The sequence below is a fragment of the Juglans microcarpa x Juglans regia genome, chromosome 4D, assembly GCF_004785595.1.
Source record: "Juglans microcarpa x Juglans regia isolate MS1-56 chromosome 4D, Jm3101_v1.0, whole genome shotgun sequence".
NCBI classification, from domain to species: Eukaryota; Viridiplantae; Streptophyta; class Magnoliopsida; order Fagales; family Juglandaceae; genus Juglans; species Juglans microcarpa x Juglans regia.
In genome coordinates, this window is record NC_054600.1 from 29,430,824 (window position 1) to 29,447,222 (window position 16,399).

Below are 16,399 nucleotides of genomic sequence, written 5' to 3' on the forward strand. Positions count from 1 at the left end.
CCACCTTGTGAACGTTGCCATTATCAGCTAGCAAGGAATATACCCAGCAGAAACTTTTTTTTTTTTCCTTTTCTTGGGAGGGGGCTGCTCGTGAATTTTTTTGACTTTTCGGGAGGGGTTGGGATTTTGGCTTCGCCCCTTGACCGCGATAATTGTGATTAGTAAATAATCGTAAAGTGTAAAAATGTTATACAGTTGAAAAAAAATAAAATTTATTTTTAAAAATTAATTAATTTTTTCCATATTTATTCCCTTTTTTTAATTCAATTATTATTTCTCAATTGAGATTATAGACTATATCACCACCCCAAAAAGTCATGTTTGCAGCCTTTGTGTACTCGCCGCGACTGGACTGATGCAAATCAATTTTAAAATATAGGAAGAAATAAATACGGGCAGAAAATTTTTATAGCGTTAAATTAATATTTTTTCGTGGAATTCTAATTTTTTTTTTTATCCCAAATTCTAATATTAATATAATGGATCTTTTATGAGAAAGTATGCTAGATAAGAATAAGAAAGTAATATCTCTCCGCGCATATAATCGTCTCTGAGTTTGCGAGGTGAGTATCATAACGCGCACTGTCATTAATTTCAACATCTCCATTCGTTATTCCAATCCAGTACTCCACATGAATTAATAAGAAAAAAAAAATACAGAAAAATAAAATAAAAGAGCTTTCCTTAGCGGGGAGGGGGTTCGGAGGCCAAGTAAATGAATGATATCTCAGCCCAACAAACAAACAAATAAACAGACAAACGAACAGGTGAATGGAGAAGACTAGACGATGAAGACAGCTTTAGCGCCAATATTTTTGGTACTAGCTTGGAGTATAAGGGGGAACGCCATGGCCATGCACCCCTTCTCCATACATAGGGCCTCCTCCAGCAGTTCCATGCAAACCAATAGCAGCACCTGTACCCACTACTTCATGAATTTCTACATCGTCCTCTACTGACATTGTTACAGTTTGCTCTCCAAATGGACCTGTTGCGGCGGTTTCACGAACTTCTTCGTGTTCTTCAACATAAGCGGCTGTAGGAACCATCACTGGCTTCTTCTTCTTTTTTGCCAAGCAGAGGAGACCAACTAAGAGGAATGCAAGGAAGAGCACACCGCCTACGGAGACACAGGCAACGATAATAGTTGTGTGGTTGCCTCCGGACGGCGGTGACCCAATTTCTGACGACGGTGGGACAGAGTTAAAAGGAGAAGGCCCAAAGACTGGCGGGAACTCGCCAGGTTGGGGAGTGGGTGGCCGGGAATATGGTCGTGGTGGTGCTGCTGTAGTTGGAGGTAATATTGGTTGCGGAGTTGGACCATAATTTGTTGGCCATGGTGATGGTGGTGGCTTATGCGGTGGTGGTGAGTTTGGGGATGAAACTGGACTAATGGTGGGACTTGGTGGAGATACAAGCTGCGGGGGCGTTGCCACAGTACTGGGAGTTGGAGGAGCTAGAGTTCGTTGCGGTGCTGGAGCTGGAGCAGTGTGCGGTTTTGGTGGCGGAACAGAACCGTTTGAGGGGGTTGGGCCTGTTGGCGGAGATGCTGCAACGTCTGGTGGGGGCGTTGGGGTTGGGCCATTATTCGGTGTTGGCGGTGGAAATACATGATGTGAAGGTGGTACTGGTGCAATTGGTTGTGATCTTGGTGGTGAAACCGGACTGATTGTAGGAGTTGGAGGACCTATGGGATGAGGTGGCGGTGCTTGATTGGGAGTCGGAGGTTGGTTGACCGTTGGAGTTGGTGGTGGCTGCTTGGGATGGCCGTGGTGGTGGTGGTGAGGTGGTGGCGGTGGCTTGGGATGGCCATGGTGGTGGTGGCGGTGGCGAGGTGGTGGCGGTGTCTTGGGTTGGCCATACTGATTGTGTGATGGGCTTGGCGGCGGTGGTGGCGGGGGGTTACATGGGACCGCTGAAGGCGGTGGAGGGGGTGGCGTAGATGGTGGTGGTGGAGAGTAATACGGGTAACTCATCTTTAAAGATAGTTTGGGAAGAGATTTTGAAGAGATCAGTACTACTTAAGGTGGACGTACAAAGCAGATGCATGATGGGCACTATTTGTACTGGTCGGGCTCAAGACTCTTTAGCTTCCTAGTTAGTCCAACTTCAGACACTACGCATGTAAGTTATCAATATCAATTCAAGTTGTGCTCGTCGGTGTATATATAAATTATATGTTACTTATTATATATATATATACATATATATATATATATATATAGGATTAAGTACTACTGATGGATAATAATTTTTCTTTTTTTTTTTTAATTTTTGAAAGGGATGGAAGAGATCATTTTTAAATTATAGTACTACTGCAATTGATGTCATGTCTATATATAATTTATAAAATTATGAATAAAATGCTTCAACCGATCTGAATTATCTTAAATTTCCTTCCAAAACTTGATGACATTTTGTTATACGTACGATATCATGTTATTGGTTGGTCTGATCAACCGCCATGTGGCGCCAACCCATCTAAAAAGTAAAAAGTATATATGAACACGTTTAAAATATATATATATATATATATATATATATATATCTCTCTCCAGCCTAATTATAATTAGCTCATTTGAGTCCTTAAAAAATAATACCAAATTGCATATATATAGACATGATAAAGTCAAACTGAAGGATCACAATCAGAGTTACTATCAGTATCATATATATGTTTCTGTGAGAGATAAATGAGAATCATTTATCATATAGTCTCATGTCGTCCTTAAAATATTTGAGGCCGCCAAATAAGAACTACGTACTGAATCCTTATCACATCATGTCGCATGCGATTCCAATTTTGTAACCTCTATATATTCCGTGGTGAACTTTTTATTCATTACGTTTCTCATAAAGTTATGATCTTTTTCCTGATCTGGGTTCTAATTGGATGATTGGTCAGATGATCATGCAGTTATTATTCAACCAAGAGTAGTACCACACGGTAACTACTACTCATGAACATCGGTTGAAACTAATTAAGGTCATATATATGCAAATAATCTCAATTACCAAAGCTAGCTTAGCTTCTTACATTTTCTTTGATGAAAAAAAAAAAAAAAAAACCAATGTTTATAGAACCAAAAGAAAAAAAGCCGGCCCGTCTCACAAAAAAATTAATATTCTCTTCATATTTTCAATAAGCTTCCTCACTTTTTAATACCAATAATAATAAAAAAAAATATCCGAACAACTTAATTTCTCAATCCAAACATAATTTTAATGGTTTCTATCACTCTGATAAAACTCCATGCATACAACTTTTCTTTAAAAATTTTTGTTCTCAAAAGTTTCCAAAACTTTAAAGAAAATCTTGCATCCAAACATATCCTTAAGTAATATTATTCTTTATCTTATTTCACTTCCAATATTACTTCAATGATAGGATTTGCATGAGTTGATTAATTCTTCCTCTGCACCGGGATTCGCAATTGAATTGAATTCAACAGAATTATGATTCATCGATTGATCTCAAATATTATATATATATATATATATATATAAGAGAAAAACTACACGCCAAAAGAAAAGGACTTTTTTTTAGTCCACTGCTAATTTCATTCGGGGGAAGGCATCAAGGCAATTAGCTGATGATCATGAGGTTGGCATGACCCAATCATGAGTTTTTTTTTTGTTTGTTTTTGTTTTCAAGATTCACCTAATTAATTATCTGTCAATGGGTATTGATGAAGTAAAGAAAAACATGCATATTGCGTAATTCGAACCCTTTTCCACATTGAACTATTTAAAGAACCAATTAACCTACATATATATTACTACAGCTTGCAACAGTATTCCAAGTTGACATGATATTATATTGCATGCTTTTATATGTTTCACTCTTTTTTTAATAACACTCCTTAGGCCGGGCCCCAGAAAGGCATGATAAGGTGCCAACCTCAGCTTGCGCCTAGCTTGATGCCTCCCTCCGTATGAAATTAACAGTGGACTAAAAAAATTAACTAGTCGTTTTCTTTTGGCGTGTAGCTTTGTATGTATATTCAATTACATGTACAGATTTGACGTCAATAATCTAAATTGTTTGCTTAACTGAATGATGCCCACATGCTGATCATCAATGAATCATCATTCTACTGCAACTCCCGCTGGAGTACCGAAGAATATTTCAACTGCAAATCCTATAATTGAAGTAATGTCATGAGTAAAATAAGATAAGAAACTTAAGGGTATGTTTGGATGTAAGATTTTCTTGGAAGTTTCATAATTTGTACCATTGTGATCTCTCTCTCTCTCTCTCTCTCTCTCTATTCTAGTGATCATTCTACTGCAAATCCCGCTGGATCGAAGAATTCAATTGCAAATCCTATAATTGAATGTAATATTGTAAAATAAGATGAGAATACTTAGGATATGTTTGGATGTAAGATTTTCTTGGAAGTTTCATAATTTGTACCGTTGTGATCTCTCTCTCTCTCTCTCTCGGTTTGGTTATTTCCTTATCACAAGTACGCCTTTCTTAGCAATTTAGAGCAGATAACATTTTTTTCTCCCCAGATTTTTTAATACAGCATAAATATTGGGCTTCTAGAATGACCACTATCTTAATATATATCTTTCTTCTTGTTGCCTATCGCTATCGATGGGAACATCTTTTTAAAGTATATAATTAATGGTAAGAGTTACAAGTTCATGCGGGAATGATTCCCATATTAAAACAACGACGAGAAAAACATGAGAAGTGCCTTAATTGTTTACTAAAAGGTTTCTCTAATATGAGTATATATGAGGGAGGCACAAAACAAATGACTCTCGGATAAACAACAGAAGAGACTCATGCGGGATGCAATATTAGCATGGAAAGCAAAGATCAGACGATGTGGTTGGAGTTTCATAAAAAGATGACACTAATAAGAGAACATATTTGCAATATTGATATGGTTGAGTTGGGTAGCAAGTTTGATTAATTAATGTGCCGCATTGGATGGCGTCAAAAGAGGCGGAGGTGGTGATTCGAGGACATGGGCCGGGAGTGTGAATGGATGGCGCATGGCTTCCTATGGTGACTGGAAAATGACAAATTTTGAGTGAAAATTAAGGCATCTACGTACAGATCAGCTGTTAATTATAAGTTGTGTAGGTCGTGGTAAACAATTTAAATGGCATTTGATTTATTTATGCAAGTCCTATAGGTATATAGGTATATATATATATATTATATACGGTCAAACAAGAGATCTGTATATCTCATCAACGAAATTAAACACTATCCAATTATCTATAACTAAACATCCTTTTCATGATCATGACTAATAAATAACAAGTAAAGCGTAATTAATATATATATTTTATATATATATATATATAGTACAAGTACTGCTGGCCGTGTAGTAAACCCAAAATTATATATATACTTGGCGTCTTGGCCTTTATTTACTTCATAATATTGCAAAGATATGCATGCAGCTGATCTCAATGTCTCGTCGAGTTATTTTGAACAAACTCAACTCGTTAATTAGTCGTTACAAGCAATCAGCTTTCAATTCACTAAACTTACAGTGCATGCGTGCAGTACATGAGCAAACGACAATTTATGAAAAATCGCACATGACCGAACTATATATGTATGTATGTATGTATGTATACATGATGTGATAATTAACAAGCTCATGTAAACAATAGATGTGCATAGGACGTGTGCAAATGATCACATGATGAGCTTGCGAAGCTCACTTAATTAGGAAGTTGAACGTCTGGGATGACAATTACCTCAACTGGTATTTTGATGGCCTTGAGAATAAGTGGAAGGCCCGATTTCTCCCGGTTCATAACCTAGCGTTCCCAATTTGAACAGAATCAGCGGTACGCACACCTACAAATAAACAAGTACTTCATGAACTTGCTCCTCATCATCGTCTATATATTGTGATAGTACTCACAGTTTGCCCCAAAAATTTTCAGAAACTCGTAAAAGAAAAAACTTATGGCACTACAAGAAAAAAGGTCTATTGCGGCGATTTTTTGTCTGCTGGAAATAATATCGCCGCAATAATCATTTATTCACGGCGATTTTCAGTTCGACGCTGCTTCGAAGGGGCGCGGTTTTAATTTTATTTTTTGCAGCGAATTTAAACTTTTTGCAGCGCATAAAATTCGCTGCAAATAAATATGGATTTTATGCTGCGATTTTGAAGATAATAGCAGCGAATTTAACCGCCGCAAAAGGTAAAAACCTTTTGTCGTCCAACATAATCGCTGCAATAGTCATTTTAGATCCTCGGCGCCAACACCCCAGAAAAGTAAAACATTTCCCCCAAATCCCGATTTCACACATATCGTCCCCAACTTTCATCTTCTCCATTTCTCTCTAGCTGCAGATTACTCACCGCCCACACAAAATTTCCTCTAATCAACTTCCACCGAATGAAACCACTAACATCGGCACTGCTCCAGTCCAGTGAGTCTCGCGTAAGCGATGTACGCGACTCCGCCCCATCGAAAACCCACTAATTGGCATCTTTGTCAGTTTATGCGGAGTCGACACCAGTGAAAAAAGTCTCATTTTTTCGCACCCTAAGGCTTTGTTCTTCATCATCGTCGACCCTGAATCAAAGTGGGTTGGAGTCTATTTTCCGTCCCATTCATCTCCTGATCCACTCAGCTGGAGTCGATTTCCCAAGGTAATTTACTCTGTTCTAGCTCTTCATGGTTCTTAATGAAATCGTTTGGGTCAATTAGAAATGGGGTTGTTTTGCTATAATATTTATGCTTAGGTTTCCTTTTGCACACACATTTGACAATCCCGAGCGGGAGCAAGTGTTTGGGTTTCTTCGACTCTGGCAAACTTCATTCCGAGTGCCTGGGTTACGGGCACAACAAATTAAACCCAATGAATTTTTTTTTTTAGTTATTAAAGCAGCATTTGTTTGGATATGCCTGCATGAAATGGGTTAAAATTTCCAACATTTGGTTGGATGATGGATGATGAATTGTTGATGAATTTCCAACCTAGGTTTCAAGAGTAATTTCAGATTGTAATGGACAGATTTAATATTTACTCTTTGGTTATACTAGTATTTGTCTTATGAGCGTAGAAATAGTTTGTAATTGCATAATTATGTTTGACTTTGTTAAATGCTACATAAATGCATTATAATGAGATGTTTGGTGTTAATGTTTGAAGTTTGGATGGAAATGGATTGCGTTGAAGTATTGGGATTAAATGGAGTTGTAGTGGAGTTAAAAAGCATGATTATGATGTTTAGGTTGTGCTATTTTTTTATTCTCTTTCTTTTAAAACTACCTAGAAATTGTTGATCAAGTTTCTTATATTTAATTGATGAGTATAGGAATCCAAATACATGGACCACTTGTTTTTTGCACTTCTATTTAATTGTTATTCACGAATTCGTGAATAACAAGTTTTTGATTGAATAACAATTGTTTGATGATTGATATGCTCATGCTGCCAATGTTTGAATAAGAGTGCTTAGAAAAATTTTGTCCATCATCTGATCCTCAATGAACATCATCTATTCTTCATTCTCTAATTACATGATATCAGATAATTAATGGATGATTATTATAATTAGTAGTATTATTCCTAACTTTACAATGTATTAACAACTTTTGATATTTGCCAAAGCGCCCTGATGAGCTGGTGGCCTGTAAGTTGGGTTTGAATAGCGAGAATAACTTAGAAGTATATACGTAATATGATAGATAAGAAGTTATGCATGATCATGCTAATTATGAGGACATCATGAAACTCATGCCCATTATCACAGACTACCAACTTAGTACCAGTAGTACTTTATCTTTAGCGAGAGGTTCATGAGGTCACATGAAAAGGCTACTGTTACTAGTAACAATATTAATGATCATGATCATGATGATTGTGAATCACATGAAAAGCTACAAATAATTATTTGCTTCAAAATCGATCGTTAGAATGTGTATAACGTGTTTTTCTTTAGAAAGAGATTAATTCCTCTAATATATTGGTAATTAATTAATAGTTATTTAATTTGGAGTATTCAAGCTGCCTAACTTCGTTTGTGCAAATTAAATGTAGTTAAAAAGTACGTATTCTATATAAGAGAAGATATTATTAGCTTCATGATTTATATATATAATCAAGAAGATCTACAAATCAGATCTGTTGTAACCTGATGCACACAATTAATTTACTATGAACAAAATATGTCTTAAGAAAAACAACATTGTACGTACATTAATGCACCTTGAGGCAACTCAATGTCCTTTCCTTTTTTATTTTTAAATCTTATGTACCGCGTATATACCGGCTAGCATGGTCGACAAAGCCAAGGGCCGGGGAGGCGAGGGGGGCGGCCTGGCCCTCAAGGCTATGAACAAAACTTCATATTTTCAAGCAAACTAATATTATTTTTCATGTAATTTTATTTCATATAATATTTTGCTAGCTAGAGAAAATGTCAATTCTTAAGGAGGTTTATTTGAAAAATAATATTTATTTTTAAACACATTTAAAACATAGAAGAAGATAAATAAAGTATTTTTAGTTGTAGTCATCATTAATATTCTCTAAAAATTTTGTAAAGATTTTAAATCACAATTTTAAAATTTATGTTTGCTTAAACTTTATGTTTGATGGAGTCTCATTGTTCCCACACACTTTCTTTATTTATGGTCAAACATGCAGTATATAAATTGATTAGTCTGTATGTATTATATATCTTTTTCTTCGATGGGCTATGAATCCAAATTTCAGCATTATATCCTAATTAATTAATATGGACCTGCTGATAATAATTGATATTTTGTGAATTTCGGGTTTAGGTTCAATTCATGATTAAGAAAGAAAGAAAGAAAGGACTAGTTATGAAACTTTTATCTCTCCACCGAATCTCTCTCTCTCTCTCTCTCTCTCCATCTCTCTCTCTTTCTCTCTCCATCTTCCTGCATACTGATGGCACCCATGACTTTCAATTCTTTATAATGTTCATTATTATTTAGCCATAAAAATGCAGTTATTAGCCACACATTCATTATATAAGTTTGCATAAAGTTCAATACCTCCCCTACCCTACAAATCTATGGCTCTAATTGCATCTTGTGTGAGTTTCAATTTACACAGTCCTTTGATCTAAGGGTTCAGTAGAAAAAGGATCTAGGGAACACCAAATTAGCTTGAGAATAGAATAATTCAAGTAAGAACCATTATTTACTAAAATGGCAAGATGACCATTTAGCAATCTTCACGATTTATTTGCCTACCCATATATGGATACCAAATTAAAGTAAAGAAAATCCAAACAAATCTATATGAGCCCATCAAAACCTTAGAAAGATTTAGAAGATCTTCTCTAGCAAAATTTCCTCCTCCTCTTTTCCTTTTTCTAGCTTTCTATGTTTTTCATTGTTCCTTAAGCATCTCATTAATGCTTAAGGAACAATGAAGTATATTAATAAACTCTAGACGGAATATTTTGTGCCATGTGTTTGGATTTACTCTGATATATATATATATATATATATATATATATATATATATATGAGACCCTAAAACCTTAGTAAGTATGATGCAGTACTAGTGTTCTTACTCCAAAGCTACTTATTAATAGTTAATCATTCACAATACCTCCCCCCCTCATACAATAAAGAGCTCAAGCTAGCAGTGCGACATAACCCGATCTGATTTACGTATAAGCAGATGATAAGATAAACTTATCATTCTGGTTTCATCCCAAATTAATTTGTAGGTTTTGGGTGGAAAATGATTCAATAAAGCTAGGGATTAATGGTACATAGGAAAAGGAGGTGGGGGTTCAAGTATTAATCGTTCTGTTCTTTAATTTTGTCCTCCTAATTAAATATAACTCAATAATAATTAGTTAAATGGATATTTTTTTCGAAGTTCTCTTAAAATATATATACATAGGCATAGAATCATCAAAAATTTGGACAACACTACTAAAATAGTCGATATTAAGGATGTAAATAAAGCACATTTATATTTTAATCACTGGCAAAGGTCTGAACATGGAGAAGTTCATCGATCCATTATAAAAATGAATTATGGGTCGAATGTCAATACTAGTACGTACTAGATGCCTATGATGATCAAGCCCAATAATATTAATTGTTAATATATAGATCATTGATATTGATGATCATGTGGGTGAGTTTGATTGCGTTATCTTTCTAGGTCCTGAATATTAATCTTGTGGTTATATATATGTATCTATCAACTTATATGTCATGTTGAGTTTGATGCATATCTACTAGTTCATGATGATCATGTTAGGTTACAAGACTGTTAAAAATATTATGGGTTTGATATTTGTGTCATATCATAAATTAATATTAATATGTATTGATGTAAGAAGTCTGAACGCCACATTCATGATCACTTCCTCGTGCTAAATCCAGCGGTGATTTTCAGTACCTCATAAATCCCTCTTTACACTTTCTTATCTCATATGTATATAGAATATCGTAATAACCTATCATATCATCCTTCACCGAGACGAATAGCAGAATTTGACGAGTCTTCTTTTTATTTAGATGGACAAAAGCTGGATGAATTTGGGTGATAGACTTGTATCACCTGCATATGCTGAAGGGGTTAAAAATTTCCTCACAATGGCACAAAACCATTGTGAGGAAAGTGATCGCATTCGGTGTCCCTGCCGTATATGCTGTAATAACCACTTCTTGCCTATATTTGAGGTGGAGTCTCACTTATTCATAAAAGGGATCAATCCAAATTACACTCAGTGGATATTTCATGGGGAGGAGGAAACACTCCCCATCATTGACGACGACACCGATCCCGGGGTTGGAGTTGAAGAGAAGTACATTGATGACATGGACCGTATGTTAGATGACATCTGAGCAGGCACATTCGGAGATGCACCTGAAGACAACACTACATCGTCAACTCAGCCATCAATACCACATCCCTCCCCAAACTCAACTTTTGACCAACTATTACAGGATGCTCGACGTCCTCTTTTCGACGGCTGCACTAAATTCTCAAAGCTCTCATTCGTTGTGAAGTTGTTACATATTAAAACGCTTGGTGGATGGTCAATCAAGTCTTTTGATATGCTCATAAGCCTTCTACGGTCTGCCTTTCCTGATGCTAAATTGCCTAGTTCATATGAGGAGGCAAGGTCATTGGAGCGAGGGTTGGATTTCAAGTACCACAAAATACACGCATGCCCAAACGACTGCATTTTATTCTGGAAGGAATATGCTGATCTTAACGAGTGCCCTATATGTAAGGCTTCGCTTTGGATGCCAAATACACATGGGTCACGAGTGATCCCACAAAAAGTGCTTCGGCATTTTCCTTTGAAGCCAAGATTGCAGCGTCTCTTTGTGACAGACAAGATTGCGTGTGATATGAGATGGCATAAAGAGCAGCGGGTACCCGATGAGACTAGTATGAGACATCCTGCTGACTCTCAGTCCTGGAAGACATTTGATCAAGCCCATTGTTGGTTTGCTAGGGATGCTCGCAATGTTAGGCTCGGTCTGGCAAGCGACAGCTTCAATCCCTTCAACAACCTAGCAAAACCGTATAGCATTTGGCCAGTGATTCTTGTCCCGTATAACTTGCCGCCGTGGTTATGCATGAAAGACCAGTTCTTCATGACATCACTCATTATCCCTGGTCCAAAATCACCAGGGAATGACATTGATGTGTATTTGCAGCCGTTAATTGATGAGTTGCTTGAACTCTGGGAACATGGGGTACCTACATATGATGCTTCTACAAAGGAAATGTTCATGTTGCATGCTGCCTTATTGTGGACAATTAATGATTTCCCTGCATATGAAAATCTTTCTGGGTGGTCAACAAAAGGGAAATTGGCATGTCCCTCTTGCAATGCAAGCACAGATTCTATTTGGTTGAAGTATGGTAGAAAACAGTGTTATATGGGACATCGACGTCTCTTACCGGCAGGTCACATTTGGAGGACGAGGAAAGGGTTGTTCAACGGTAAAGAAGATTATCGCATGCCACCAAATTGGGTTGAAGAAGCAGGTCTCTTAACTCAACTACAAATGCTTGGAGATGTCCAATTTAGAAAATCTTGTGGGAAGAGAAAACGCCCTGCAGAACAGTTGAACTGGACAAAGAAAAGCATATTTTTCAAACTACCTTATTGGTCAATGTTGCGGCTTCGACATAATCTAGATGTTATGCATGTTGAGAAGAACATTTCCGATAGCTTATTGGGCACTTTAATGGACATTCCTGGCAAAACAAAAGATAATATAAATTCTCGGCGTGACTTGGAGAACTTGGGCTTCAGAAAAGAATTGCATCTTAAGTCTGAAGGTGGACGTGTTACAATGCCACGTGCATTGTACACATTACATGGAGATGAAAGGAATAAATTCTGTGAGTGGCTCGCTGGGGTTAAATTTCCAGATGGGTTTGCCTCCAATGTCACACATTGCGTATCTGTACGTGATTGCAAAATCACTGGCCTCAAAAGCCATGACCATCATGTTTTCTTGCAACGATTGCTTCCTATTGTTGTTGGGGGGTTCTTAAGGAGTGATATTGCATTGGCATTGACTGAACTTAGCAGTTTCTTCAAAGAGTTGTGCGCCCGAAACCTGGATGTGAATCGCTTATCCCAGCTTCAACTTGATATCGTCACCATTCTATACAAATTAGAGATGATATTTCCTCCTTCTTTTTTCGATATTATGGTCCACCTAGCTGTCCATTTACCGGGTGAGGCCATACTCGGGGGTCCAATTCAATATCGGTGGATGTATCCGTTCGAAAGATATCTTGGCAAATTCAAGCGGTATGTTAAGAATAAAGCCCGTCCAGAAGGTTCAATAGCGGAAGCCTACATTCACATCGAGTGTTTGACATTTTGCTCCATGTATCTCCAAGATGTTGAAACGAAGTTTAATCGAGCGGACCGCAACATTGATGGTGGAGAAGAGGATACTATAGATGGTTTCAAAGTTTTCAACCAAAGACTTCGTCCATTGGGTATAGCTCGTAATGTGCAATTACAAGATAAACTCCGCACCTCAGCCATATGGTACGTGCTTAACAACTGTATCGAGATTGGACCTTATCTCGAGTAAGCAATCATGACTTCCTTTGTGCTTTTTCGAAACGACCTACTACTATCTCGTAGACTTTACGTAACTAACTAATATTGATTGGCTGATTGTGTTCTCCAAATGCAGGGAGCACTATGAGAAATGTAGGTTGTCAAATCCAAATTCTGTCGATCGTACGCATCAAACTGAGTTTCCAACTTGGTTCAAGCAACGTGTAAGTTAGCAATTGGGGTATATTCTATCTACTTATAATTAACCCGACCTTGCTTTTGAGTATGTACTTGAAAGTATAAGTTCAAAATTTTTGGGTCGCTATTTGTGTAGGTTCAAGACCAACGTACGGGAAACCCACCACGGGTGTCCGCTGATTTGTATGCGTTAGCTTGTGGTCCTGACCCTTGGGTTGCATCATATGCTGCCTGCATTATAAATGGTAAACGGTTCCATACGAAGCAGCTTGAACTTCGCCGGTGATCACAAAATTCAGGAGTGTTGGTAACTGGTGACGAAGATACTAATAATTTAGACTTTTATGGTGTTCTTAATGATGTTGTGGAGTTACACTACATGGGAGGTCGTCGAGTGTACTTGTTCAGCTGTGATTGGTTTGATGTTAGTGATAAGAAGCGTGGGGTACGAGTTGACGATCATATAACTAGTGTCAACATGGACAGAACTTGGTATAAGAATGAACCATTTGTGTTGGCATGCCAGGCTTCCCAGTGTTTTTACATTAGAGATATAAGGTCGAAGGGGAACTGGTATGTTGTGCAGAAGTATAATAATAGGAATGTGTATGACATTCCACCAATGCCAAGGGTTCAAGATGATATTGATGACGAATCAAGTGAGGATGATGTATATCAAGAAAATGAGCCATCATATGATTATCCACTTTTACATTGTGATGCATATCCAGTATCAACTACTCCACTTAGTAGGACTGATATAGAACCTATCCACATTGATGCACGAGGCCATATGGCAGTTGGTGGTGAGCCTAGACATTCAACAGACTTTATTGATGATGGAATGGTTCCATCTGGTTCCGGAGATGGTTATGGTGATTGGGAATATTCAGATGAAGAGGACCTATCCACCGATGAAGAAACGGAGTCAGAATAGGCATCTGCCAACCATTGGAAACCAGGTGAACAGCGCATCAGTTGAAAGAGGCAGCCTTCATGGATTGGATCGTATGCTGGGTTGCAAACTGCACTTTATTATAAATTTTTCTAACTTTTTCATTGGGTTTTTTCGTGGACCCTGAAATAGCAGTATTAATGAGGGTACTTCATGCAAATATATATAGTTTCACAAATTGACATTTTAATGCATTATCTTATTGCATGGTTGCTATGGTTATGTTTCCTCTAAATAGCTTCATGTAATTAACGTTTGCTATTGTTGAATCTCAGGTAGACGGAAATAGGAGACTTTTGGTTAGTGTTCAAGGCAAAATCCATCATAATCTCATCTCAACCCATGGAGTTAATGAGAAGCATAAACGGCCCAGGTAGATCATTGCCCAGTGTACGAGGAACCCGTCCCAGGACTGGTATGTTGTACAGATGTAGTGCACGCAGGCCACGTGGAGTCCGCATTGGAGACGCTAGTTCAGATGATGAAACGCAACCTCCAAGCCCTCCATTGGAGACTCCTTGTGCGAACCCATGTCTGGAGACAGAGGCAAACAGAGAACCCTCCCCGAGGGAACAACCAGATCCTCTTCAAAGTAATCAGATCAGTATAGTTGACAATGATATACGAGGTGAATTTAATGGGCTATATCGTTGTTGTGTAAGATTGCTTTAAACAAATGAGACCCCTAACGCAACCTTATTGTGATTATGTCATACAGGTGAGGATGTCCCGCTTGTGCCTGTATCCAACCAGGCACATACGAGACGTGGTCGCGGGCCGGCGAAGTGTACTGAATTTGAAAAATTACGTAAGCATGGAAAAGTGTTGTTGAAGATAAATAGTGGAGAAACAGCACCATGTTGCGAGAATGCAAACATGTTTACAACACGTTTAAGCTGGATCATTAAACATCACTGCAACATGAGCTACCCAAGATGGAGTGATGTACCCCAAGAGCATAAGGATGAATTAATCGATCGTGTTCGGGTAAGACTTTTATACTTTGATGTTGATCATTAAAAATTTATACTATATATAATTCACAAGTGATCACCCTAAATTTTAATGGGCTATGCAGGGTGATTTTGAATTGGATTGGGACTTAGAGAACCATCAATTGGCTGTGACTAAACAGCTTCGTAAGCGCTTTAATGCCTTCCACCACCAACTACATGCCATATATATGTCATATGGCAGCCATGACGAGGCATTGGCGACTGGGACTAGTTTGGTCACCCCCTAGTATGGTTTAAGCTCTGTGAACGATGGGGTAGCGAGGCCTTCCAGGTATGCATTCTGCGTGTTCAATCATTAAACCCAGACTTTTCATGGGATATTTATTACTATATGTACTTTTGCTTAAAATGCTGGTTTTCAATGACAGAAAATAGCAAGTAAAAATCGGGACAATAGAAGGATGCTGAAAATTAACCACACAACTGGTCGCAAATCCTTTGTGAGGATGCTAGAACAAAAGGTACAAGGTTTGAAAGCTCATGTCATGGCAACCACACACTAACATAATGTTAAATTTAGGATGTAGATTTTCACGAAAGGGGTATGCTATATCCCCATGCTTTCTCTCATATATGATCAAGAATTTTTGTTTAGCATTTGTTTGGATAGTCATTTAGTAGTGATTAACCTCTCCATGCCATATGTAATATATTATCTGATTGAATATGTTACATGCACACGTACCACACACATGTAGCGTGCTGAAAATGCAAATTTGGTGGACTTCTACAAGGAAACCCACTGGTCCAAGAAGAAAGATAAATTTGTGACACCTACTACCGAAGACATTTATGTGAGTATATTATAGCATAAATTTTGTATGTTAAATGCAATGACGGAATACATATTTATCAGATTGAATCATAAAAATGCATTATTAGGACATATAAGTTCATAATCGGTTCATTATGTCATATTGCAGAAGGATATGGTAGGAAAGCTGGATAATTTAGAACCAGACAAACGAACTGATGAAGCAGCAGCGGGTGTATTCAGAGAGGTACTTGGGCATCGACCGGGTTATGCAAGAGGACTGGGAGAGATGGTGATCCCCGAGTCTACAAGAAAACACTCCTTGGCACGAGAGAAAGAGTATATAGCTTTGATTGAAAAACATAAGAAAGAGGCTGAAGCTTCCAAGAGTGAGATGGCGTCAATGAAGGCAAACATGGAGGTTATGATGGAGAAACAA

The 16,399-nt window shown here is 37.7% G+C and overlaps 2 protein-coding genes and 1 long non-coding RNA gene across 4 annotated transcripts; 2 read left to right on the plus strand and 1 right to left on the minus strand.

Annotated features, from left to right (window-relative positions):
- Positions 1-568: 568 nt before the first annotated feature.
- On the minus strand, positions 569-2,107 carry LOC121259193 (protein TRACHEARY ELEMENT DIFFERENTIATION-RELATED 7A-like). Of its 2 annotated transcripts, none has more exons than XM_041160699.1 (3): positions 1,847-2,107; positions 1,530-1,708; positions 569-1,355 (listed from the first exon to the last, which is right to left on the minus strand). In XM_041160699.1, the coding sequence occupies exons 1-3, from the start codon at positions 1,974-1,976 to the stop codon at positions 822-824; spliced, it is 843 nt and encodes a 280-aa protein (XP_041016633.1). In that variant the 5' UTR covers positions 1,977-2,107; the 3' UTR covers positions 569-821. The 2 variants fall into 2 exon arrangements, with proteins under 2 accessions (XP_041016633.1, XP_041016632.1); XM_041160698.1 differs by having other exon boundaries at positions 569-1,350; positions 1,525-1,708.
- An 8,945-nt stretch (positions 2,108-11,052) lies between these two features.
- LOC121260281 lies at positions 11,053-13,521 on the plus strand. Its single transcript, XM_041162106.1, has 3 exons — positions 11,053-13,064; positions 13,174-13,261; positions 13,372-13,521. Exons 1-3 carry the CDS (start codon positions 11,053-11,055, stop codon positions 13,519-13,521), a joined length of 2,250 nt encoding a protein of 749 aa, XP_041018040.1.
- Positions 13,522-14,934: 1,413 nt separating this feature from the next.
- Positions 14,935-16,167, plus strand: LOC121260848. Its single transcript, XR_005939799.1, has 3 exons — positions 14,935-15,177; positions 15,905-16,000; positions 16,133-16,167. It is a non-coding gene; the product is annotated as an uncharacterized LOC121260848 (long non-coding RNA).
- The last annotated feature ends 232 nt before the right edge of the window (positions 16,168-16,399 follow it).